General features: G+C 31.5%; 1 protein-coding gene across 7 annotated transcripts in view; it reads left to right on the top strand.

The window, feature by feature from the left end:
- The window catches only part of NFAT5 (nuclear factor of activated T cells 5), a 132,873-nt gene that overhangs the window by 70,620 nt on the left and 35,566 nt on the right, over nt 1-26,687 (top strand). For 4 of the 7 annotated variants that reach the window (XM_082863373.1, XM_082863372.1, XM_082863371.1 and 1 more), the window contains 5 exons: nt 2,879-3,004; nt 16,955-17,513; nt 22,240-22,432; nt 24,723-24,913; nt 26,428-26,600. In XM_082863373.1, the coding sequence (XP_082719499.1) occupies nt 2,879-3,004; nt 16,955-17,513; nt 22,240-22,432; nt 24,723-24,913; nt 26,428-26,600 (1,242 nt within the window). The other 3 variants (XM_082863375.1, XM_082863374.1, XM_082863376.1) reach the window with 3 other exon arrangements.

The following is a 26,687-nucleotide window of genomic DNA, read 5'->3' as shown; positions in this document are numbered from 1 at the left end:
TTTCACTACTCCCAAAAGAAAGCCCATATTTTTTTAGCTGTCACCCATCTTTGTTTCATTCACCCAGCCCTAGGCTACCACTATCCTACTTTCTGTCTCTATAAATTTGTCTGTTCTAGACTTTTCATATAAGCGGAATTATACAAACAAGGTTGAGCACTGAGGGTTGAACAGAGTATTGCTTTTTGCTAAACTGTAAGTTCCTCTAGGTAAGGAAATTTAAAAAAAATAATAAATAAAGTGTGCAGATTCAGTGGTGTTTAGTTATTTATATTTATAGAGCTGTGTAGCCATTGCCATAATCTAATTTTGGAATTTTTACCACCCCGAAAAGAAACCTTGTAACCATTCTTTCTCTTTAAAAAAAAAAAAAAATCTAGTAGATTCTTTTAAAATCTAGTAGGTTTAAAAAAAAAAAATGTAGTAGAGGTTATAGTTATCTAAGGAAGTCGTCTCAGGAAACTGCCTTTCCGTTATAGATTTCCCATTCTCTTTCTTCATATTCTTTGCTTATAAATCTAGAATTTCATTCCTCCTTATCTATTTAACTGATTTAAAAGATAATGCAAGAAAAATAGATATGGCAGCTTAACATGAGGGAGGACTATTTGTTGTTTTCATGGATTTGAAGGACCTGTGCTCTTGTTCAGGAGTTCTCTCATTGGCTAGTGGAGACTGTATAAGTGTTTAATTTGGATTGAATTTAGGACTAAAGGACAATAGTACTAACAGCATAATTTATATCCCTTTAATCTTTTTATGTTTTATGGAAAGCAGGCTTGAGAGTAAGACCAAGGTATGTGGTCATGGTGTACAGTTATATCTTGGAGGGAATCTTTGAGATAATGGGGTAAAAGAAGAGTTTCAGTGAGGATTTAAGTCTTAGAGAAGTTGTTTAAAGTAGCAGAGCCAACACAGTTTTGTCTGAAGTCAGAGCCTGTGATGGTAAGGACTGTATTACCTGCTGTTTTCCTTGGATAGATAGGAAGAAACTTCTGACTTCTCTAATTTCCAAACACTTGAGTCAGTTAATCAGAAAATACCTTTGGTGAAGGAATGAATCCATGCTTCCTACACCTTCCACTTGACTTGCTTATTACTTTGGTTTGGGGGTAGGCTATAGGGAAGATTGAAATATAACAAGTTCTATATTTAGTTACTTTCCAATGTATTTTTATTGACATTGCTTTTATACCTCTAATTTAGACTCTATGTCCTTCTTTGGGAAAGTGAAATGTGGTTAGTGATGGGGCTTTTACTAGGTTAAGTTTTTTTTCCCTTGACATAAATGCATTTTGGTAGATCCTTTCTCTTTTTATCTAAGCTAATTTTTATTTTCATATTTCCTTTTTGTTTATTTTCCTACACCCCCCCAAAAAAAGGTCTTGAATATGCTTTTCTTCTATGTATAAGGGTCTCGTTTTCAACGTGGATTGAGAAAAATAATTGTATTAAAATCTATGTTTGATGATGTGACATTTGTTCTAATTAGTTTCTCGTACTATCCCCCCTATATTATTTGAAAGATGGAAGTAATCTACTTAAGTTTTTTAGCAACATTTTAACAAGCTGAAAAATTTTAGTCAGGGCATATTATATTCAGACAGATGTAACATCTGCTAAATGATTTGAAGATGAAAATTTCAAGTGTTAGGTAATAGTTTTTCGAAAGAAAAATTTTTAAGTGGATTCTTTACTGTGAACAGAGATCATTTAATACTACAACTTCTAATTTTAGCTTTCCTTCATGATATTCTTTCTTATTCCTATCCACATGAAACTCAGGATACGTATTTTAACTGGGAGGATCAAAGTATTTATGAATTCAGTAATCAGTTAACTGACAGTATTGTTTGCTCCCAAGGATAAAATGTCTTACAGTGCTACCTTTATTTTTTTAATCACTTAGTACAAATAGTTAATAATCTTCTTTAATAGTTGGAATGTTGCTTTTCTTAGAATACTAGGCAAGTCCCTTAAACTCTGTGCCTCGATTCTTTAGAAAATAGACATATGATTCTAACTGGTCTTTTGAAGTTTCTTCCAACATTGATTCTACTACCTTTAGTGGATATCTTGATAATTATTTCTGTCCAAAAACCATGTAATAATAACTATAAAACAATTTTTAAATAGTAGATGTAAATTTGATTTTATGGACAATTAGAATATTATAAAATATATTAAAAAGATACAGTACTCTTTAATCTGGGATAGAAAAGTAATCATAATCTAATATAGGCACTTGTGCTTAGTGATTTAAGAGTATCCTATACTTGTGCCTTTCTAGAGTTGGAGATACCTCAGAGTAAGAAGTAGTTCCTTGAGCCATAACATTTCTCTTTTTCTCTTCTTTAGGAGGGAAAAATGCATTATGATAGCAAATTAAAATATTTGATAAAGGTGCTGAGTAAAAGAGCAGTAGACGATTGGTCTAATTGGAGAAGCCAATTTAAAGCTGATATACACTAGTACATGCCATCTCATATGTAAAGGATGATAAGTTATGCTCTTTTTTTTTTTTTTTCCAAAGGAAGATATTGGAGCATCTTGGGTTATTTGACATCTCTTCTGTCTAGTTTTATACAGTTTTAAAATTTTAATAACTTTTTCTGTAGATCATCGTAAGCATGAGGGATAAAACCAAGAAGAAAACAGGGGTTAGAATGAATGGAAAATTCATTATTCAGTTCAATAAAAGTATATAATAGAAAAATATTTGCTAATAATTTTTACAACAGTAGTTATATGAAGTTTAGTGTATGTGTATGAATAATATAGTTCTTCTTATGAGTGAAAAGACATTAATTTTGTGCTCATAATTAGGTTATTGACTTATACTCCTTTTAAAAAAAGTTTTTTCCCTTTCCCCCAACAGAATCTGTCTATGATCTTCTCCCAAAGGAGTTACAGTTACCTCCATCTAGAGAACCATCTGTAGCATCAATGAGTCAGACAAGTGGTGGTGAGGCAGGCTCGCCTCCTCCAGCTGTAGTTGCTGCTGGTATGCATTTCATTTTACTTTTAAAAGAAGAAGTATTATCTGGCCAACATGAACAGTGCTGGGAAAATTCATATCAAAGAGTGTGATTTGAGGGTTTGTTTTAGGAGGTTTTAAACTACATACTTTTAACATTAAAAACTTTCAGTATACAATATTCTTGATACAACTGTTATTTCTTAAAATTTCACGTTGGCACATCTATTAGTGCCATCTCCCAGAATGGACCTTATCTTCAACTATGGGAACAAGTTTAAAGTTTTTTTGTTCACTGCACATAAAAAGGTTATTATAAATACCAAGCTATGGGTAGAAAATTATATTTGAGTCTCTATAAAACAATTATTTTAAAAAATTTGCTCAAAGGGGAAAATGTTTTATTTTGTATAATCTGAAAAAAGGACTCAAGCACTCAAGTGTCTTTTCTGTTTGTAGCATGTTACTATAACCTTTTCCCTACATTTAAAAACATATGTGACTTTATACTTATTTTAAATTCAGTTGAAAGTAAGTGGAAGATTTGAATGTAATGTTTATATAAAGACATTTTCTTATATCAGTGAAAAAGTATGGAAAGTAATGTTTGAAATTTATCAAGTTTATTTTTAATCAGCTCTCAAATCATACACTTTATAATTATATAAAATTGGTTCAAATTTTGATTGAATTATAAGATTGACAGACAAGCTAATTGAAAAATGTCTTGATTAGTGATAAATTAATAAAGAATGCTTTCAGTAATATTAGATTGCCCAACTGTAATTCTTTTTTTAGTTGGGTTTATAGACTACTAAGTGTGTTTGGTGTTTTAAAAAAGTTAGAAAATTACATATATATACTCTGAAGTTTAATCTATCCTACTAATTAGAGGTTTCTTGCCTAATATGATACCTCTCATCTTTTAAAATGGTACTTAAAATCCATCAAAACATTGTTTTCAGTAAATTCTTCTTGTTTCAAAAAGAACAGTGAAGCGGAAGGTTGTGATTTAAATGAGGATATTGGTACTATAATAGAACTTTGGGTACTTTTCTTATTTGCATTAACCTAAGTCCAGTTAACCTTGTGTACCAATCTTTCCCCTGAGCCGTATAGTGCAATATGCAGCCTTCCTGGTTGAGGGCAGGAAAACTTTAAACATGGCCAAGAAACTTACCAGCCCTGCTCACTGTTCATGTGTTGCCAGACATTTTCTAACAGATTCTGTGGATTTAATTGTGAACATTTTAGTAATTGAATTGTTAAGATGACCTGGTTTCACTTTATATGCACTGAATATTTTTTCTGGAATTTAAATATTTAATCTAGTTTTAAAATAGTATCAGATAATAAAATATATATTTTTTAATTTTAATGAAATATTTCACTTTAAATCCACAGGTAGAAATTGACTAACTGATTTCTTTTGTATCTTTTGAGATTTGTTTAAAGACATGTTGAATCTGTATAGAACTAAAAGTCTGTTTCTTCTGTGCTTTTTAACATCTGTTGACAGTAGATCCAGTTCCTTTTAAAAGCTGAAAAAATGTTAGCTAGGTTTGGAAAAAGAACGACACTTCCTTTGAAATAATACCAAACTCAGTTTTAGAAGTTTTTATATATAAATATTGAAAGTTTTTGAATTTGAGTCACTAATGGAATGTTGAAGGTCCCTCCTTCCCTCCCTCCCTCCATAATCCTCTCCAGATAAATTTGAATGAAGGCTTTGAGTTGAAAAATCATGAAAATAAGAATTAACCAAAGGAAGTATTCTGAAGTAATGAATTCTTATTAGATCAAGAAGTTATTGACATTGTAAAGATTGTGAAGAGAGTAAAGAGGTGACCTTGATAATTTTCATATATTCACACACAGAAAATTTCTACGATCTAAAACCAAGTTGTTTGTAATTTTTTTTACACATGTTTACTTTTAACCAACATAGTCTTATTCTAGAATTCTAATGTCTTATTGGTAGAATAGAGTCTTTGTCATGTAACATTATAGGTAAGAGAGTTTAAATTGCAGAATAGTTATAGTAGGGATATCAGTTAGTATGTATAATTAGAGTTGCTTTTTTTATTTGACATATTAATGTCCTTAGTGACATAGATGTCAAAGAGATTTGGAGTAACTTACCAGTTATTCAGTGTTTCCTGGCCAAAAGACTAGATGTTTAGGGAAAGATACATTAATTTAGACTTCTTTGATTTTTTTTTTAATCTATAGCATTTGCTGTTTAAATATGAAATGCATAAAAATGATGACTCTTGATGTAGTTAATTCTTCAGAGTTTTGAAGGAGCCGGATTGGCTGCTATCAGGTATGAGGGCCTGGTGGGAACAGACTTCTAGTTCTGCCATAAAGGTTTGTGTTTCACAAATTCTAAATCAATTGAAATTTTAAAATTTAGAGGCTGGGCATATAGGTGTTCATGTACATTTTAAATTATTTAATTATTAAAAATGTGTTTCTCAGATTCGCCAATCTAGATTTTTTTCCCTTTATGTATTACTGAAGGAATGAGTAAACATGATGCTGCTAATCCACAATCCAGAATACTGGGTAAAAAGAATGTCTCTTAAACCTTTTTTCTGCTTCTACACTATTCACACTTTTACATACTCTCATTAATAACATCTTTTATCTGGTAAGACCCAGAGTTGGGAATGGGGGAGAGGTTTACTTCCTTACAACTCCTCCCCTCTCCATAGGGCCAAGTGTCACAATCTGGGAGGTGTAGTTGGAAATCAACAGTCTGAAATCTGTACTCTTCCCCATTTTTAAAAGGCATCTGTTTTTGTCGCACTAGAAAGTTTCTTAGGAGTTTGAGGTTCAATATATAAATGAATAAAAGTTTTAGAAGTACAGACTTTCTGAAGAATATTGTAGGTTCTTAGTAATTAAGACAGAGACTGTTTTCCTAACACAAAAAAGTTATCCAGGGACTTCCCTGGTGGTCCAGTGGTTAAGACTCTTCGTTCCCAATGCAGGGGGCCCAGGGTTCGATTCCTGGTGGGAGAACTAAGATGGCACATACTACAACTAAGGCCACGTGCTACAACTACTGAGCCCGCACACTCTAGAGTCCACTCACTGCAACTAGAGCAGCCAGTGCACCACAACAAAGACCCAAATAAATAAATAAATAAATAAATTTTAAAATTATCACTTATTAAAAAAAAGTTATCTACATGAATTGATAAATTCTGGCAAAATAAGGAGTTGATCAAGAAGAAATGAAAGTTGTGAAAGGGTTCTTTTTGTTTGTTTCTTTAATCCTACAGTATAGGTTGGAAGGAACTAAAATATAAGAAGTATTATTAAGGAGAACTAAAACAGTTACACTAGAATTTTGGATTTTTGAAAAGAGATATGGCAGATATTTTTCTTAAATAACAGCTTTATTGAGATATAATTCACATACCAATCGAGTATTTTTAAAAATCTACTTACATGTTTACAGTTTTATCCTTAGATTGTCTTAATTTATTTAAAATAGGGAGTCTTTCACAGAAGTGAACAATAAACTTTACTCTTCATTTTAAGAAATCAAATTATTTTCTTGTTCTATCCTAAATTCTATTTGTCCTCATCTTGGGATGTAGCATCATGTTTATTAGTTTATATCAAAATATTTTGCTAGGGTAATTATTTCAGGTTTCTTTAAAATGTTTTAATTCTAATTCTTGAAATAAACAATGAATTAATCAAACCATAGGTTTTATAATTCAGCCAGAGAATCTTAAGAATAACTAGTTAGTAATTCTTTTGTTGTTTTCATAAAGTTGTTATTTTACTTTCAGGAATTATATATTAGTCCTCTTTAGAAATAATATCTCAGTACATGAATACTTGGTAGCAGTTTTTAACATGTATAGGTATATACACTAATAAAGCACATACAAAAGTTTTTAAAGGCTGTAATTAAAGTTAATAATTTTACATGAAGTGATCCATATAATAAACTTTTCTGTTGGAAGAGACTTATTAAATAGTGCTTTGAATTTTATGCTTACAGCAAGTACCTAACAGGTATTTTCTATACTGAAAGAACTTAACTGTGTGCTATTTACAGTATAGGAGGGGACACTAGAGAACTAAATAATGTCCTATAATCAAAGAACAACTATGCTTTAATTTATTGGTTTGGCCAAAAAGTTCATTCAGGTTTTTCCATAAGGTGTTACAGAAAAACCCGAATGAACTTTTTGGCTATCCCAATACTTCAGACACCTTAATCACCTAAATTAAAATCATAGAAATTTGTAGACCATCCATAACAGCAAAACTATACAAAAATTGAGTTGAAGAAAATATAAGCTATCATTTTTGAGTTCCTACTATGTGATAGGAATTGTACTTTACAATTTACATGAAGTGATCCATATGATCCATATCATATCATATGGTGTGGATATGGATATCATATATATATGATCCGTCCATCATATCATATCATAACTCAATCCTTCCAGGCACAAGACACCTCTCTTCTTTCCCACTAAGGTCTAAGTTCTTTTCTCCTTGCCATTGTACTTTAGGGAATTTAGCATAATGTTCTGTCACTTCAATTAGGGAAACACAAGATCCTGGACTAGGCAGTGTGTAGGACATTGAGTTGAAAAAGCCATACTCATTCTCCTCTGCAAGTTTCAGGATCTAAAAAATAGGAATATTATTTCTAGAAGAATATAAATTGTTTATAAAAGTTATTTACAGTAACAGAGTACTTAGCCCATTGAATTTATTGTAACTTGTTTACTAGTGTTAGAAGATACTTGCAGTTATGTAATTCTTATTTTCTTGAGTTGACTAAATTTAAGGAGCAAATTTGCCTTTGACTGCTCTCCTGGGCTAACTAGGTCAACATATTTCAGAATTTGGGCCATTTATGTAGTATATATTCCGAAGATTAAACCCAAAGCCCATTAACAGGAAAAGTAATTCACCTATGTAACCTACATATTGATGTTGTGAGCTGAAGTGTGAATTGATCTTGGTTATTCCATATGGTCATTCCTACTTTTCCTAGAAAACTGGACCACTTCCAGAAGGAAGTCAGATCCTAGCTACAAACACGTTGAAGTAACAACATGTTTAAAAACTTTTCTCCTCATTCTGACTTTTAAAATTACATAGTAAATCTAAATACATACATTTATACATATAGAAATATGTGTGTATGTACGTATGTATAGATGTGTACTACTAACATCTGCGTTATTAGAATGGAGAGCATCAGCAAACTTGGGCCATAATGGTTAATTCAGAAACAGTTACCAATTCAGGAGACTATCTATATTATACATTTTCACTGACAGAAAGTACACATGGCCTATTAATGGTTTATTCCCTAAATGTTTACCTTTTTTGGTCCTCTTGCTAATTTTTAGCAACTTTTATAAATATTGTGGTTTTTTCATTTTCTGGTAGAATAAGCAGATTTTTATATTACCTGAGTCTATAGAATAGCATTTTAAAACTGCACACAGATTCTCAGCCATTCATAGACAAATTACATACATCAAATAGACACAATTTCTTTTTTTGTTTATGTGTTTTGTAGAATTTCACATTAAGAAATTAATGCACAGAAGTAGGCTTACTTTTTTATGCTACCAATAAGATTGATAATAAGCAAAAAGTATTGCCATAACTAATTGTTTTATAATAATTAGTTGTATAAATAATAGTAATAAAGTTGTATAAAAACACTCCAGCTGGGACTGGAGTGAGGGGAATTGATTAGGGTAGGATACAACAAAAGACTTCACCTGTTTCTATGACATTATTTCTCTTTTCCCATATGTGAAATATAATAAAATTAGCATGAGCTTTGGAATCATAAAGACCTAATTTGAATCTGATTGCTATCATATCATTTCTATCATATAGACAGAACCTTGTGGAAGTTCAGTAAATTTCTCATATTACCCCTGTAAGTAGACAGTAACAACAACTTTTTCTTAAGATTATTATGAAGGTAAATATGTAAAATACTTAATACTGCCTGATAATCAGTGATCGTTCGGTAAACATTGACCTCCCTCCCACATGGATTTCTCCTTTCATTTGTTAGTAAGGTTTTAAAAAATAGATCTTATTTTTATAAAAACAAGTTTTTTAGCTTTATTTTGCTTCTTTCTTTCCATTCTCAGTCTGTTTTTTACCTCATTTTGAAGTTTTGCATATCAGACAACACATGGGCCATGGGATTTCCTTTCTGACTTACTCTTTAATGTTGACACTCTCACTAGGAGCCCTTGTAAATAAAAGAAGCATTGCTAGAGGATGATGAATCATAGGGAGAACAGACACTTCCCAAAGGGATGATTCTGCAAAGTTGACTGATTAAGTATTCTTCCTAGAATTCTCTTCCCACTTTTTAAAAAATGAAATGATAAAGTTGCGTGATCAATTATCAAAACTTCTAGTAGAGCAATTTATGACTTCTGTTTTTTGTCTAGACATTTTATCTACAATTGGATCTAATGTACACTGTAATCCAGATCCAGTTGTAAAACCATTCTGAATTATTATATCAGAAGATTTTAATGATACAAATACTATTTTCCCTTTTTTGGTCACCTCTGATAAAGAAGAAATATGAAGACATTGGACTAGAGTTGATAGGAATGACTATTATTTAATTTAAACTATTTTAAAAGGTATTATATGATAAAGCATTGAAGTGACCTTCAAATAGCATCCCTCAGAACTGTTTTTTTCTCTCCAGTTCTTAAGTTAATGTGGTGGTAATCTCTCTTTTTGTCTTAAAGTAAACATTACCTTTCAAGTAGTATAATTGCTGTCTTTTTGTTTAAAAAACCCTGTTCTTCCTGGGGTCTTTGACAACAATAAATGTAGTCGTCAGCTAGTATAGTTATTCCCTTTTGTGTTTAAATTATTTGAGAGTGAGGATTCTTTCTGGGATTTTTGGTCTCCACCCAGTATCAATGACTGATGCTACCCTGTAGTACTTAAAATCACTGGATGATAGAAAGCATCTTTGTCTTCCAAGAGAAAAGGATTTAAAAAACAGATTGTGTAATATGTACCTAGTACCTATTTTACACTGTGATTAAATACTTAGGGTTGAATAGGATAAAATATATATTTAAAACATTGCTTTCAGTGTCAGGACACTTACAAATTTTGTAAGCATTTTATTTTTCAGGAAACATTCTTTAATAAATACTCTGTGAATGTTTATTAATGGCACTCAGACAAGATAAAAATAATTATTTTAGGAGAATTTAGATTAAAAGCGGGAGAGTAATTATTGTGTAGTATTAGAACTATGACTGGCAGTTTGATGGACTGAAGGAGAGAAGGATGGTCTCTAGTAAATCAGTAACAACCCCTTCAGCTTCAGCAATAGTGCTAATTATTTTTTTTAAATAGAGCCTCTAGGATCAAACGTTTTATGCACAGTAACATATCTAATTTAAAAGTGTAAATTAGGACTTCCCTGGTGGTCCATTTGTTAAGATGCCTCACTTCCAATGCAGGGGCAAGGGTTTGATCCCTGGTCAGGGAACTAAGATCCCATGCTGCACGGCATGGCCAAGAATCTTTTTAAAAAGTGTAAATTAGTAACTTTTTTGGAGGGGGGGGTGATGAGGAAGTGTTTGGAAGTTGGCCTGAGAAATGAAACTACTCTTTTGCTGGTAAAATGTATATATTTTTTAGTGCTTGAGTGTATTGGTCAGAACATATCGTCGTATACTCTTTAAGGGAATTTGGGTAAGGGCATAGTTTAAAAACACCTAGAGAGAACATTCTGGCTTATGGATTAGATTGCATTAGTAAACAGGAGAACAAATTGGTGAATATGAGTTAACAAAAATTTTGAATAAGAAATTTACCCACATGCATTTATTTGGATGTTAATAATTTAATTTTTTAAAGTTTGTTTTAAAACATTGCTTATAGTAGCATGTAAACCTATGTTGGGTGGGAAAAGTACAAATGGGAAATTAGAACTGTTTTAAACATGTAAATTAAATGATCGACCCTACAATTTTGGTTTTTTGGGTTTTTTTGTTTTGTTTTTATTTTTGTTTTTTGGTAAAGTAATCTGGATTGCTTATTTTATATGCTGGGATGCTAGTTGTTTTTTCTATTAATACACTTAACTTGCATTCTAGCTTCGCCATTCAGAGACAGGCATCGTGTGGTGGGTTGTGTGACAGTGTCTGTCAATAGTGAAGACAAATAGTGCCAGAGACATTTAACCCATCCAATCTCACCCAGGGTATAGGTCGGTCTCGTTTTCAGACTTCTTCTTAAGTCTTTTTTCTTTCTTTCTTTCTTCCTTCCTTCCTTTCTTTTTTTGTTTCTAAATAGTGGATTGATACTGATTGAAACTAAAACTTTTTTGTAAAGTTTTAAACTTTACCTTAATATTATAAGAAGAAGAAGAAGAAAAGTAGAAAACGAAGGTTGGCATGTAAGGTGTTGACAAAGCAGGTTTGCAGCCACTTTGTGTGTTCTAGATTTTTCAGTCCCTTGGCAACATGAATGTTGGCCTTATAATTTTTTTCTCTCAATATCTTTCTTCTTTGATCTGAAAATATATTCTTGTATCTGGTGACTTTTATCAGACAAATGTTTAGATTTGAAGTCATTGTTACCAGTAAGAAAAATGGAAATACTTAAAAAGAATTACTGAGACTGAACAGTAAGGGTTTTAGACCAGAAATTGTTTCCAAATGACCTGTGTTGATTTTTATTATTATTTTCTGAACAGTCAGTAGTTTACTCCCTCTCCGTTCCACTATTGGTTCACTTAGCACACTTGCAAATTTTTACGGCTTTTTTAAGGTAACTCAACTGATTTTGCACTGATGTTGAGAAGTTATAAAATATAAGTGCATATTTAAATGCTAGGGACCACATTTTTATCTTGGAAGCTTAGTTAAATGTCATTTCTGTCATATTTTTTTAAATCAGTGAAAGGTATTTGTTTCTTTTGAGGACTTTAAAGAATGTTTCTAATTTCAAAGGTTTCTATTAAAAGTTGAGTTAGTTCCACATAAAGTATCATCTCTTTTTTATGGTATTTAAAGCACTAAAATGATAATGATAATATAAATAATTTCTCGTTTACAAATCTAGAACTAATGGTTCTTAATTTTAAAATACAGTTTAAGAAAGCAGTATATAAACTACATGGGTTTCTCTGTGTGGTACCACTTAAAACTCCATTTTCATCTTTCCAATCAAATTAATAATATAGTTGACCCTTGAACAACACGGGGTCAAGGGTGGTAGGGGTACTGTCCCTTAGCACAGTCAGAAATCCATGTATTACTTACTTTGCACTCAGCCCTCCTTATCCTTGGCTCTGCATCCACAGATTCAAGCAACCACAAGTTGCCTAGTGCTGTAGTATGTATTTATTTAAAAAAAAAATTGTGAATAAGTGGACCCACGCAGTTCAAACCTGTGTTGTTCAAGGTTAAACTGTACTTGCAAATTCTGTAATATCCAGGAAGATATTATCTGCTATTCTTTTTATCCCAAGTGCTTTGAATATTCATAGTGAACCTTAATGATTACATCAGTTCTTGAAAGAAGCCAAATATACAGTTTAAGTTCACCATCATTACTGGCATTTGGCCTAGTAATTGGCTACTGCCAATTAATAAATCTAACAAATCTGAAATTTTTATGTTTAGATATAGAATACTATAGATGTGATGCTTTTCTTTACTTGTAAATTTAAAAATTATTCTTTTGAGATTATAAATTTCTGTCAGTAAGTTATAAAAATGGTCTATCAGTTTTCTCTTTGGTGTTGCTGTGCTCTCTGTGGTCACAGAAAAAGCTATGGAAAAATAAAATTCTTTTTGGGGACTTTTCTGGCAGTCCAGGGGTTAAGACTTCGCCTTCCAGTGCAGGTGCGGGTTCGATCCCTGGTCCGGGAGCTAAGATCCCACATGCCTCGTGACCAAAAAACCCCCCAAACATAAAACAGAAGCACTATTGTAACAAATTCAATGAAGACTTAAAATATGGTCCATATCAAAAAAAAAAAAGAAAGAAAGAAAACTCTTTAAAAAGTAAAAAAAAAATAAAATTCTTTTAAGTTCAAAGATAAGTTTTTTCATAAAAGAAATAATAAAAATTTATTCACACATTACTTAGGTGAGTAAATAATTTTAAGAGGAAGAAACTTTCAACTTTATGAAGGATTGGTAAGGGATTTAAAAAACAAATAAATTATAAGGTTATAAAAAGAATACATTATGACTGTTCTGCTTGGTGAGAAAATAAAAGCAATTATTAAAACATTTTTATGCTGGAGTTTTTTATTTTAATAAGCAGCAATTAAACATAGTCTCTACATTCCTAACAGATAAAGATGGGCATTCAAACCCAAAAAGGGATGGGAGGGGTAGTTAGCATATTTTGTTTATAAAGGAATATATAGAAGAGGCAGGATTACATTAGCATTTTAATTCTATGGAATGTCAGTTAAGCTATTTCTTGAAATTTAATAATATATAGATTAAAACGTTTTTGTAAATATTTTAAGAACATTTCTAATATTCCCAGGAATTCATTGTGCTTTTTTGGGAATGCTTAGAAATGACAAATTACTGTTTAGAAATCTAAAATGCTCTTGCTATTATGTTATGCATTTACTTTTTAATAGATAATATTAAGAATTTGTTATTTTTAGTGAATTTATGGATTAATACACAAGTAGGTAATTTGGCTTATGTATGTTTCAAGAAAGAAAGTTATTAGCACATTCTTTGTAGAAATAGTGAGTAGTTACCATTAAACTCTTAAGTTACTTCTGAACCTTCCCTGTATAAGTTAATGCTATTATAGCAAGGTATAAATCTTTTTTTTTTTTGACCTGATAATGTGTCCATTATGAACACATTGGTACATTTATTTACCAGTTTAACTTTAATGTAACTCATCATACATATCAAATATTGGCTTCTCATAAATCAATTTAATTAAAAAATTGAATTTTTACTACATGCAAGTCATAGTATGTTAGGTGTCAGGAGGGTCTAAGATGAGAAAGATGTTGTCCATACTCTCTAGGGGCCCATAGTTCTTATCCCTTATTACTTTACCACCTCACCTGGCATTATTAATGCACTTAGGTGATGTCTTGCTAACCAGAATGTAACATGCTTATGTGAAGGGTTTTATACACCATTTTCATCATCATCAGAGGGATAATGATACTATTGTAAAGAGTTTTATAGTTTAAAAAAATTTGTCTTATATTCATTGTATTCTTAAAATGAGTAGAACCTTTGTAATTTAGGATCAAACTGAGGTAACCTTTAAAAAGTAATTTTTTAAAATTAAATGATACTACTGTCTTTTGACAGAGTTTATGTTTTCAGCTTTATAGTTTTGTGCTAATGAACTTTTTTATTTAGTAAGTATATCCAGGAAACTGCAGGTAAAATATTCATAATGTGTGTTAGGTGTCAAAGGAAAATGTATAGAATATTTTAACTTATGTAGGGTATGAGATCACAGTTTGGCATACCTGTCCCAGAACAGATATTTATGTACAGTTAAATCAATTGGGTTTTATAACCATGATTTTTAAATAAGATTTGCAAGATAAAATCACACATACTTCAAAGAGCAATGCTAGGTTATAGCTTGCATATTAAATTCATAAATATATAACTTGCTTTTGAGTTCATGATTACATTTCACCTAACTTTCCATCTGTCATGGACAGGGATCCCTGAGATGTTCATATTCTGCATTCTCATGTGCATGGTACTTAGATTCAAAAAGAGTGGGTGGGGGAAAGCTGCTTTGTAGAAATACAAGTTCACAGAATTCATGCTGCATGCTTTGTGTGTTCCACTGCAAATACTGCATGCTGCATACTTGTATTTCTCTGAAAATGATGAACATAGACTCATACACACAAAAAGTTTAGTTTCTTTTTTGCCAATAGTTGGAACAGATGGAGGAATGTTAGACATAATACCTTCTCTATTTTTTCTAAAATGAATTCTGTAATATTTTTCAAAAAATAAGGAAAAACCTTGTTATTTAAACCCAAAGTGGCTACAAATCAGCTCCTAAACTGTCACTGACATTAGTATCTAGATTTTGTAGTTTTTACAAATCTTTTAAAATATTTATTTACTAAGAAAACATTGCATTAATGCATGATACGAAATTGATAAAAATTTTTCTTTAAATTGGAATGCAGTTTAAAGTGACTGAATTTTCCAATTTCAGCTACTGCATTTGACAAGGATACAAACTGGAAAATGGAACTGGTATCATCTAAATGCTCTAAGTGCTTTAACTCATGGTAGTTGAGAAAAATCTTTCCATGTGGCATTATGTAGATTTCATTATTGATGGCTAATATTAATAACTGTGCTCTTCAGCCTTGACAGCAATGAAAAATTGTGGGTGCATTTAGTTCTTTCAAATGGTTTAAGTGTTTTGGTGCATGTTTTCAATTTAAAAATAGATCTTTGGCACTTGGCTTTTGATTATCGAAACATTGGCATTCTGACATTTCACTCTTTATATAATTGATGTGGATGTTGCAATTCCAGTAACTGCACATCACAGTTTTAAGTTTATCATATTACACCACTTTAAAACAGTAGCATACATGGCTATAGATAAAAATTAATTTTAGATTTAAACATATTTTTAGTTGTCTGTCACGTTACCTATTTTCATTTTTGTATGTGTTTATGATTGTAAACCTTTCCTTATCTTATACAAGATAAAATTGTATAGGACTGATAACTTCCAACTTTAACATTATTAGTGTGCCTCTTGATATTATGTTGTTAAGGGTTTAGTAGTAGCATTTTTCAATGAGTTGTTATGCCAGTTGCCACACATTTTGAAAAGATCTACTTTTGACTTTTTTTGTTAGGCATAATAGGTAAATGGTTTTATAAAAAACCTTTTTATAAGAACTAATTCTGGTTCTCTCCAGAGATTTTTTTCTGTTTAACTCTTTTTTGTTAGACTTCAGCCAATAAAATTTACTGTTAACTCATCTGAAGAAATTCCCTTAATAGTTAAAATCAAGGAGGCCTTTTAAAGAGAGAGGAAATGGACAGTGGTAACCAATTGCCAATAAGAAAAATCCATCCAATAATACGTCCTTCTTCTGTTTTTCATTCTGCGATAAAGGGTGGATTTATTTATTTTAGAGATCATGGTTTTGAACTGCCACTTCCAACTTCTGGAGACCCTCAGTGGTTAACTTGCTTATCTTCTACAGCCCAGCATGTTCCAAATCAAACCTTTTTCACTTTTATTCTTGTAGATTTTAAAACAATCATAGTGACGGTACCAGTTCCATTTTGCCTCCAATTCAGTTGATGATATATTTTTTCTATTTATTTCTCATTTTATAATTGATATCTGGAATAATCAGCAGCTCTTTTCTCATTTATTTTCTCATATTTTTATTCCAGGATTTGCCTCTGAAGCAGGGAGTGTCTGCATTAAAAATGACCTGTAGTTCTCTGCTTCATAGGTTAGAAACTTATTTTAATATTTTGTGGCTAAGCACAGTCCCACTTTTCAAATTCTATAATGAATTATTTAATTGGCATTGAATGTGGACCACAAGCATATATTTCATATTGGGGTTTTTTTTTATTATTTTAAATGATTAAAATTCAGTGGAACTATCCAGCTGAGGCAATAAAAGCTTTGTTTTTGCTTTACAGCTTAAAACATTAAATTAGATTTTAAAAAATCTATCAATTATAACACAAGTAAAATAATGCTATTTGGGCATTTTTAAAAATTGCATTTTTTAGGCCTTGTATTGCTTGAAGCATTTATATTCTAAAACTTAACCAAATTCCAACTATTCATTTTGGGGAAAAACAATCAGTTCACAAATCACATTTTCAATGGGACTGCTAGCCAGCATAGGTGAAAACATGTATAGTGTATTTACTCTTAAATTGTACACTGCAGATGCTTCTTCAGCTCCCTCCTCTTCCTCCATGGGCGGTGCTTGCAGCTCCTTTACCACCTCTTCCAGCCCTACCATTTATTCTACCTCAGTCACCGACAGCAAGGCTATGCAAGTGGAGAGCTGCTCCTCAGCCTTGGGGGTAAGTAACCGAGGGGTAAGTGAAAAGCAGTTAACCAGTAACACAGTTCAGCAGCATCCATCAACACCGAAGAGGCACACAGTCTTGTACATCTCACCACCACCTGAGGACTTGCTGGATAACAGTCGGATGTCCTGCCAGGATGAGGGGTGTGGATTGGAATCTGAGCAGAGCTGCAGTATGTGGATGGAGGATTCCCCCTCCAACTTCAGTAACATGAGCACCAGTTCCTACAATGATAACACTGAGGTACCTCGTAAATCACGAAAACGAAATCCAAAGCAGAGGCCGGGGGTCAAACGACGAGATTGTGAAGAGTCTAATATGGATATATTTGATGCCGACAGTGCCAAAGCACCTCACTATGTGCTTTCTCAGCTTACCACGGACAACAAAGGCAACTCAAAAGCAGGAAATGGGTTGGTATTCACATTTTTTTAAAGTTCTCTCACCATTATGCAAAACAAAAAAATAAATCATTCCTCATTTTTCTTAATTGCTCAGCTCAAGTTTGCATCTAAAGCAAAGATACTAGTTTTATCATTGAAATAACATGAAAATTTTAACTTAAAATTATCAGGTTTCACTAGAGAAGAAAATAAAATACCAGTAGATTTTGCCAATAGTTATCTTAGTATGGGTAAGATTTAGTAGAAAATGAAAATAATCTGTTTAGAAATGATTTTTTAATTTCAAATGGACTTATACTTTAAAAGAATTTTAAAATATTTTTATTCATAGAAATAACTAGTGATGCAATGACTCCAGCTAAAACAAACATTTACAGAGGGCTAGTTTGTATTCCCTTTCATGTTGTCTCCCCAAATGATTCAGTCATTTTCCGTTTTTGTGAAGATTTTAGTCTTTATTTCCCTTTTTTCTTTTATTTGATGAAAACAAGAAAAACTAATTGATAGTTTGATTCTCAACTTAGATTCATGTATTTATTTTAAGCTTTTTCTTTAATATATTATGCCAATTCAGGATTTTTAAAAAAATAAATGTATCACTTTTTTTTTTTTTTTCTGTGATTCTGGGTTATATATCTAAAGGGTGATAGAACCAGGATCATGGTGCCTGTTTGAGTTTTCATTCATCTCTGCCAGTTCACAACACTCACTAAATATGTTTCAATAGCTATATTATAGAATATTCACTTCTGAAGTAGAGAATACTATGACTTATTTTTAACTTTCTGATTCCTTTAATACTTTTATTGTAACATTTAATTTCTAGACTTTTGATTAGATTTTCCTACAGTATATTCAGCATAGTTTGATAGAATTTAACTCACTGGATCTTGAGAGATTACTTTTTTGGGTGGCAGGGTATGTATGGTCCTTTAGTTGACCCAGGATCTCCTACAATTTCAGGCTGTCACAGAATATGATGGAGATGCTTTTGATTGTTTCACTATTTGATTACATCATTGGTATATTTTAAGTTAAAAATCTGGTTGAGAGTTGTAGAGAATATTCTTAATGTGTATTAAACTTGTCCTTAAATATTTTCTCAGTATATTTTTAAAGTAATACCTACCATTTAAGTAATGATTATTCTATACTACTTTCTTCTCTACTCTCATTTAAAACTCCTTTGGGGTGATGATAGTAAATAAAAACGCACATTTACATATTTTTCATTTTTAGAAAGTCCAGATTAGGAAATTATCTAAAAGAAAACAACATATACCCTTTCCTAAAGTGTTGCCATTAGCAGAGTCAACAATTCTAGGACATATCTGTAGAACCGTTATCTATAGAAAATGCTCTGAAACGCAGTAGCAGAGATTTAAAAGGCTCATATGTGTCTATCATTAAATACAGGTATGTGTTTATTCGGGCTTCTGTGGAGAAAGTGTTTTTTTTTTTTTTTAAGTTCCGTAAGAGAGATTTTCATTTTTATACTGAAATAAATGTTAAAGTTCAGAATGAAGAACAAATAAAATTTTGACTTACAGTTAGTCAACACACATGATTTGCAGTTGCTGTTAAAGAGATATCTTGACCTACATCTTTTCTGCTTCTGCTTTTGTATGATAGATATATCTTAGAAATGATTTGAGGTTACCCAGGGAAAGTATAATAACATTTGTCAAGACAAAATCTCTCATGAAATAATTCATGGAACAGAAACTCATCAAGCAGCAGAAGAAATGTCCAGCTTCTTAGGTAATGGAAAAATATTTGACACTAGCATATGAAAATGATAGAAGAAGTTTAAACTTTGAATTTATAAGAACTATATTAAGGAAAGGATAAAACCATATATAAATATAGAAAAATAGGCCTTTGAAAACAGTTTTTAAGGGGATCTCAAACTAAAGTTCTATGTTCTTCAATAAGGAAGATGTTAGAAACATGAAAGAAATTTTGCCATAAAATTTCTATTTATATAATGCTAAATTATAGGAAATGTACCCTCAAACATGTTGAGTACAGCAGTTTTTATTGATCTTCAAGATGGAAATAGCATTTTTGTATGAATAAAATGTTATATGAAAGAGTTTATTAAGAAAACAAAATCATTTTTAAAAAACTACCCAGTATTTAAACATTCCTAGCCATATTTTTCTTAAATTCTTCACCTAAATGTCCTGAGAATCAGTAGCCAATGTCTCTTTAGATATTCCTAGAAATTAAGATATGATGTCACCTGCATGTGAAACCTGTTTTAGGCATTTTATAGTGAAAATTATTTTTGTGACAGGCAACCAGAAGGATGTACAGCACAAAGGAATTTGTGTCATTTTAAGTTCTGAATAGAATATTCCAAGACAGTGGATTTTCTTTTTAGATAATCACTTAGAAGTAAAATCCCATACAATTAGCTGCTATTTTCTTGTTTTTTCCTTAAGCCATAATGCATTAAAAATTAGTAATTTGAATGACTGCTTTTCTAAGAATTAGTTGATGTTTTTATTGTTTTACACAGCTAGGGATCTAAATATGTATGTATTCAATTTTTACATTTAAGCCTAGAGAATAAAGTTAGTTTTAAGGGCTTTTAAAAGTATCATTTCAGAAATTGTTTGATTACATGTGCTATTCTTCTTTAAGCCATAATGTGTATACTTTATCAACTTAAAATTTTCATCCCAAGTGAAATATTTTGTTTTATTGAAATAGTAAAACTCAATATCATCTATTTACCCTCATAAGTATTAGCTTGGCCAGCATAAATGAATACAAAAGCCACATCTTGCCAAATTAATGATATGCTAAATTTTCCTTATATTTCAGACTAAAGTGTTCCCTTTCCTATTATAAAATTAATAGATATTAATTACAAACATTTGAAAAATGCAGAAAAATAGAAGAAAATAAATAACCTATAATCTAATAAATCAATAGAACTATTAGATTTTGCTGTTTTTTCTTTTAGTCCCTTTCAGTGCATATTTAGAGAATGTTTTTACATAGCTTAAGTAGATGAATATTTTTGCTTTGATTTTTTTTAATGAGTATAAAACAGTATCATTATAGTATGCAAAGTACTGCACATTGTATTCAGTGCAAATATTTGAATTTCTACCCAGAATGATGAAAAAATAGGATTTATTGCCCTTTGTTCTGACTTTGACTTGATACTTTCGTTCATAGAATTTATTCTTCCAGGGCCTTTTAAATTACTTACACAGGTAATCTTTGACTTAATTATGTCAAACTTCATCAACAAGTTTGCCTTCATCAACAAATACTTTTTCAGCATCTTTTGTTTCAGGAATTGTGCAAGGTTTAGGGAATATGAAGATGATTGAGCAAAGTACTTCCCTTCAGAACCCTTCCTCTCACCCAGTCAGTCTAACTGCATACCTTACTGCATCCTAGCCATGGATTCACCCCAATCCAAAATTCCATTGAGAACATAGCCTTTTCCCTCTTTATTATTGATGACTGAGTTAACAACTTGGTTAGAAATGAAGAGGTAAACATTAGAGCTAGATTTAAGGCTGCTTAGCCACCATTGCTCCTCTATGTTTGAAGTCATAATATTTCTCCTAGGACCTGTTTGCTTTTGGACAGGATTTTGTCCACAGTCATCTCTTGGCTCCTTTATTTTCAATTTGAGTGTAAACCTAGGACTGGGAAAGTGATACAGAAAGCATTATAGGCCCTGACTCTATTTTTAAATATACGTAGGTAATTTTTAAACTAATAGTATTGTTTTCTATTTATTTTTATCACATATATACAGTACTTCAGATTAAATGTGTTGACCTGAAGTCCTAACCACCATTTGAAATATTTTTCTTTGAACATACATTCTGCATAGCAAATGCATAATATACAAATAAACATTAGAAACCCAATTAAAAAAAGTAAGTTAGATTGCCTATCTGTAAAGCACAGATTATAAATTTTTTATATGCTGAGGGCTTTAATTATTTAATTAATCACAAATTAAAGTACTCTGAAAAATTTAACTTCTGAGAAAGATTGTTTAGAGTAAAGCTAATTTCCAAATTAAAATTGAATCACTGATTTTTTTTTTTTTAGTATAATTTTCTCAATTTGATGTACTAAGGAAAATATCCAAAAGAATATGTACATGTTCCTTCAGTTTCTTTAAGGCCTTTTGTGTTTTTTTGTTTGTTTGTGTCTTTGTGCTACCCCCACTTTTCTTTTGCTTTGTAAGTCCTATTAGAAAATAATAGTAATCTTGTAGCTTTAGGTAACACTCACACATATATGTAATTTTTAAACTTTACTTTGAATGAAGTGCAATGTGAAAGGTTATAGTGACATTAGCTATTGTCTTTCCTGTTATTCTTGGTTTATTGCATTCAGTCTTCCTTCCTCCTGCCACACATACGCATTCTTTGTCATCCCTGTCCAACTTTACCACCAAATTTTATTTTCAATTTTTTTTAATTGAAGTATAGTTGATTTACAGTGTTGTGCCAATCTCTGCTATACAGCAGAGTGACTTAGTTATATACATATATACATTCTCTTTAATTACAAAAGTTTTAAAAATACTTTACTTATGGAATGTAGTGTCCCTTAGGCTGTCTTTTATTTTGTCAGTAAGATAATCAGTTTTTTTAATGTTATTGCCTATTCTCTTTCTTCCTTTATCTTAGATGACTTTTGTAGAAAACTCTTTTTGATACTTTTTCCACTTTGTGCTTTGACTTCTCAGAACATTGGAAAACCAAAAAGGAACTGGAGTAAAGAAGAGCCCTATGTTGTGCGGACAGTATCCTGTTAAAAGTGAGGGAAAGGAGCTGAAGATAGTTGTACAACCTGAGACCCAGCACAGAGCTCGGTACCTAACTGAGGGTAGTCGTGGCTCAGTAAAGGACAGAACACAGCAAGGCTTTCCTACAGTAAAGGTACTTATTTTAGTTAGCAATATATGAAGAATTTTATCTACTTTTACTTATTATTTTGTTTTTAACCAAAAAAGAGCTGCCTAAAATAAAACTAATAGTTGTATATATTAGAAATTAAAAGTCTGACTGAATTATAGGCCAAATATTATTACTCTGATGTCCTTTGAATTTTAGTTTAAATGAAAGGAGAGATGAAAGTGTGTTCTAACAAGTAAAATATATGGCAATCATGAATTATCTTCCCTTTATATTTGACATTGGTAGCAACTGTTTTAGATTCTTCTCACACCTTATATTTAAGAAGAAATTTTAAAGTGAGTCCAAAGAAATATTGTAGAAATTATCTTGGACTTGGAAAATAAGGTTTTTGAGATGGCTAAAGCAATCAGGACTACTCAACTCAGAAAATAATTGATTGATAGGTAACTTAAGTCTTCAGTTTAAAAAACAGGATATCGGGCTTCCCTGGTGGCGCAGTGGTAGAGAGTCCGCCTGCCGATGCAGGGGACACGGGTTTGTGCCGTTGTCCGGGAAGATCCCACATGCTGTGGAGCGGCTGGGCCCCTGAGCTGTGGGCGCTGAGCCTGCGCATCCGGAGCCTGTGCTCCGCAACGGGAGAGGCCACAACAGTGAGAGGCCTGCGTACCACCCCCAAAAAATTAATTAATTAATTAAAAAAATTTAAAACAGGATATCAGTTGAGTCTTTATCTTTTCAGAACTTAGACTAACAGAAGAAAGAGGGGACACTTAAATTTTAGCACCTGGGATACCTTATTGAAAAGACTATTTCTCTTTGAAGACAAACCAAAAGAAGTGGAGTAAGGGATGTTTATTTAACAAGTGTTCCTACCCCTTGCAAAATACTAAACAGGAATTTTGGCTAGTCACATGGTAGATTCTTGTAAATACAGTTTGTGTAAATGTGTTAGTTGAACAATATTTAATTGAACTGCCTTTCGTTTTATACTTGAAAGAAATAATGGTAGAAACTTGGGATCAAGAAGCTTACTCATGACCATTATACGGTTTGTTAATAATCACATGTACAGTATCATTCCTACCCCTCTACTACTCACCACGCCAATCCTTTTTCAGTCCCCCCATCTTAGGACAAGTAACAGGCAAGTGAGAAATTTAAGTTATGCTTTGTATAAATATTTGTCTAACCAGACATTTTGATAGTTTGGTAAATATTTTTAACCTAATTGCTCTGACTTTAAGTTATGCTTTGTCTAAATACTTGTCTGCAGAAGTAGTTAGATTAATTGCCTGTGATAAGGAGTGAATTGGCTGATCTTAAAAGTTTACTTATTCACTCATTCAGCAAATACCGTACCCTTCTATGTGCCAGACACTGATCTAAGGTACTGCTAACAATTTGGGTAGACTGCTTATTTGCTGCTTATTTGACTCATTATGATGATACCCACAGATACAGAGATACAGTTATTCTTGGATAGAGAAGATATATGAGTTTTTTTATAAGCACTTTGATGTGGATTGTACAAGTTATTTTGTGATTTTCTGCATTCTGTATTAGCAGCTTCAATGTTTACAAACCTTATCAAGAACCAGCATTGGAAACATTTGTTCCCAAGTGTTCTTTTAAATATTTATTTATTCTTCAGCATACAAATTATAATTTAATTTATGAAGGCTTGCTAGAGATCTGTAATGACCCATAGGTCCTGGTTTGAACCAGCAGTTTGTCAGACCATAATGTTTTGGCCTAGGATTTTGTGATGTTGTATATGTGTATCTAGTCTATGAAAATGAGCTCCATACCCCTAGTATTTATATAGCTGCACTTCAAACACTTTCCTACTCAAACAGCTTTAACAGAGTAAAAATTTAGTAGATGTACTCTCATTTGATGATGATGATAATGATGCCACTAGCACAGTTTAGTGAATTTTCCATTAGTGGTGGTGGTAAATCCTGAGTAACCCACATGCTTTGGCAGTCCGTAAGTTTATAAATACCTTAAAGGATTGTGTATGCATTCTCATCTGGTTGTACAAATTAATTACAAATGATAATTTATCATTAAACATCTAAAATTAAAATGTGATTATTGCAGAACTAAAACTTAGAGTTTTCTGCAAAAATTTAGCCAATTTTCCTTTATGAAAATATTTTACCTCTGTTTTTTTGGAAGACTTGTTATTTCCTTATTGTAATCCAGTTATAAATATAATAATATAGAACTTGGTCTTAAATGTTTGATTTTACAGTTAGATTATTTGAAATGCTGATTAGTGTTTATGCTCCCTGTTATCTCACTCCAGCTGGAAGGTCATAATGAGCCAGTAGTGTTGCAGGTGTTTGTGGGCAATGACTCTGGTCGAGTGAAACCACATGGATTTTATCAGGCCTGCAGGGTAACTGGGCGAAATACAACTCCCTGCAAAGAAGTGGACATTGAAGGCACTACTGTTATAGAAGTCGGCCTTGATCCTAGCAACAATATGACACTGGCGTGAGTACTTAGTAAAAAAATTTTTTGTTAATTCGTTACACTTTTGCAGTAGGCAGGAAAATTTTTTAGTTTCTAATGTATAAAAGATATTGAGTATTGTACTGAAATGTTTTAAGCATAACAAATAAAAAGAATAGTTTATTGCAGAATGGTAATGGGTGAAAACGAACTCTTTTGCCCTTTGCTAGAGAATTCCCATAGTGAAAGACAAGGATATAAAAGCCAGGTGGAATGCTGGCTTTTTGGAAAATAATACAGACTTATATGTTGGAATTAATAATATTAACATTAAAAAATAAAATTACAAACAATTTGATTTGCTTTCCTAAATTCTCTTTTGTTAGTGTTTGCAGTAGAAACTGACAGAGATCATTCATGGTGCCTTGACCCATCTTGGTATGAAAAAGCATATTGCTGGTCTAAATTTACCTTCTGTTTCTATTTTCCTATGTTAAAAAATTATGTCCTGGGACTACCTATTTTTCATCTTATGCATTTTCATTTCCTGAAATATATTAGAAATGATTGAAATTAATTTTTTTCCTTAATCCTTTTATTAAGGACCTTTAATCCTAACAGTAACCATAACAGCAGCAAATATTGATCTGGGATAGACCTGTTCTGTAATTATCCGTATTGGATAGCTAAAGACTTTTCTCTACTTGGTTTTCACGTTTTATTCTTTTTTTTTTGAAAACCATTTTGAATAAGTTAGTGAGAGGATAGTTTGAAAAGGGAAATTTTGAAACATATTTAGTGAAGGTTTATTTTTTAACTTTTGAAATTGTAAAAGTAAATGTATATGGTGGAAGATAGGGAGTTACTGATTATAAAAATAGTACTTATTCCTTATAAGTTGAAAATACAGATTAATAAAAGTCTCAATAAAATTTAGTAGTAATATAAAGCTAAACACATACCCCTCAAATGCCAACTTCCAACTTAATAGAACTAATTACTGTTTTGACATTTATTTTTCCATCCTTTTTTCTGATAAAATTGCGATGATACTCTACTCACTGCTTTGTAACCTGCTCTTCACTTATCATGAGCATTTTCCCATAACATTAAATATTATTTATAGCATATGTTTTAATGGCTGTGCAGTGTTACATTTTGGGGGGGAGACAGTTACTAATTTTTTTCAAATAAAATCCATTTCTCTATTTTAATATCTGAATTAGGTGCAAAAAGAAAGAGGATAAATTTAATTTTTTAAAGCAAAAGTAACTCTTGTAAACCATTACTTATGTTCAGATTTTGAAATAGTGATTTTACTTCTGTACTATTTTTTCCATTATTATTATAAATGAAAAGTTGACAAGATGAGAAGTTATGAATATTCAGAACTTATACCCTTCTCTGTTTTTTGAATTTGGAACCGTATAATTATATTACATACTCAAAAATTAACAAGGAAGCAAATTATTTTTAAAAAGAAAACTTGTTTGATTAAGAATATTGTACTATTTATACAACAGAAAATATCAGTTAATATATTTTTTCTGTATTAGGGTGGACTGCGTAGGGATATTGAAATTGAGGAATGCTGATGTTGAAGCCAGAATAGGAATTGCTGGTTCCAAGAAAAAAAGCACTCGTGCCAGATTGGTTTTTCGAGTTAATATCACAAGGAAAGATGGCTCCACTTTGACACTGCAAACACCCTCTTCTCCGATTTTATGTAGTAAGTAAGAAAATATGGAGATATTAAATATATGGAGTTTTTTTTTTCATTTTCTATCAATCTTTTGATATCTCTAAATATCAGTTG

This window comes from Leucopleurus acutus (genome assembly GCF_964270905.1).
Source record: "Leucopleurus acutus genome assembly, chromosome: 20".
In the NCBI taxonomy this organism is placed as follows: Eukaryota; Metazoa; Chordata; class Mammalia; order Artiodactyla; family Delphinidae; genus Leucopleurus; species Leucopleurus acutus.
Note: the sequence above shows the minus strand (reverse complement) of the source record. Positions and strands in the feature narration are given on the sequence as shown.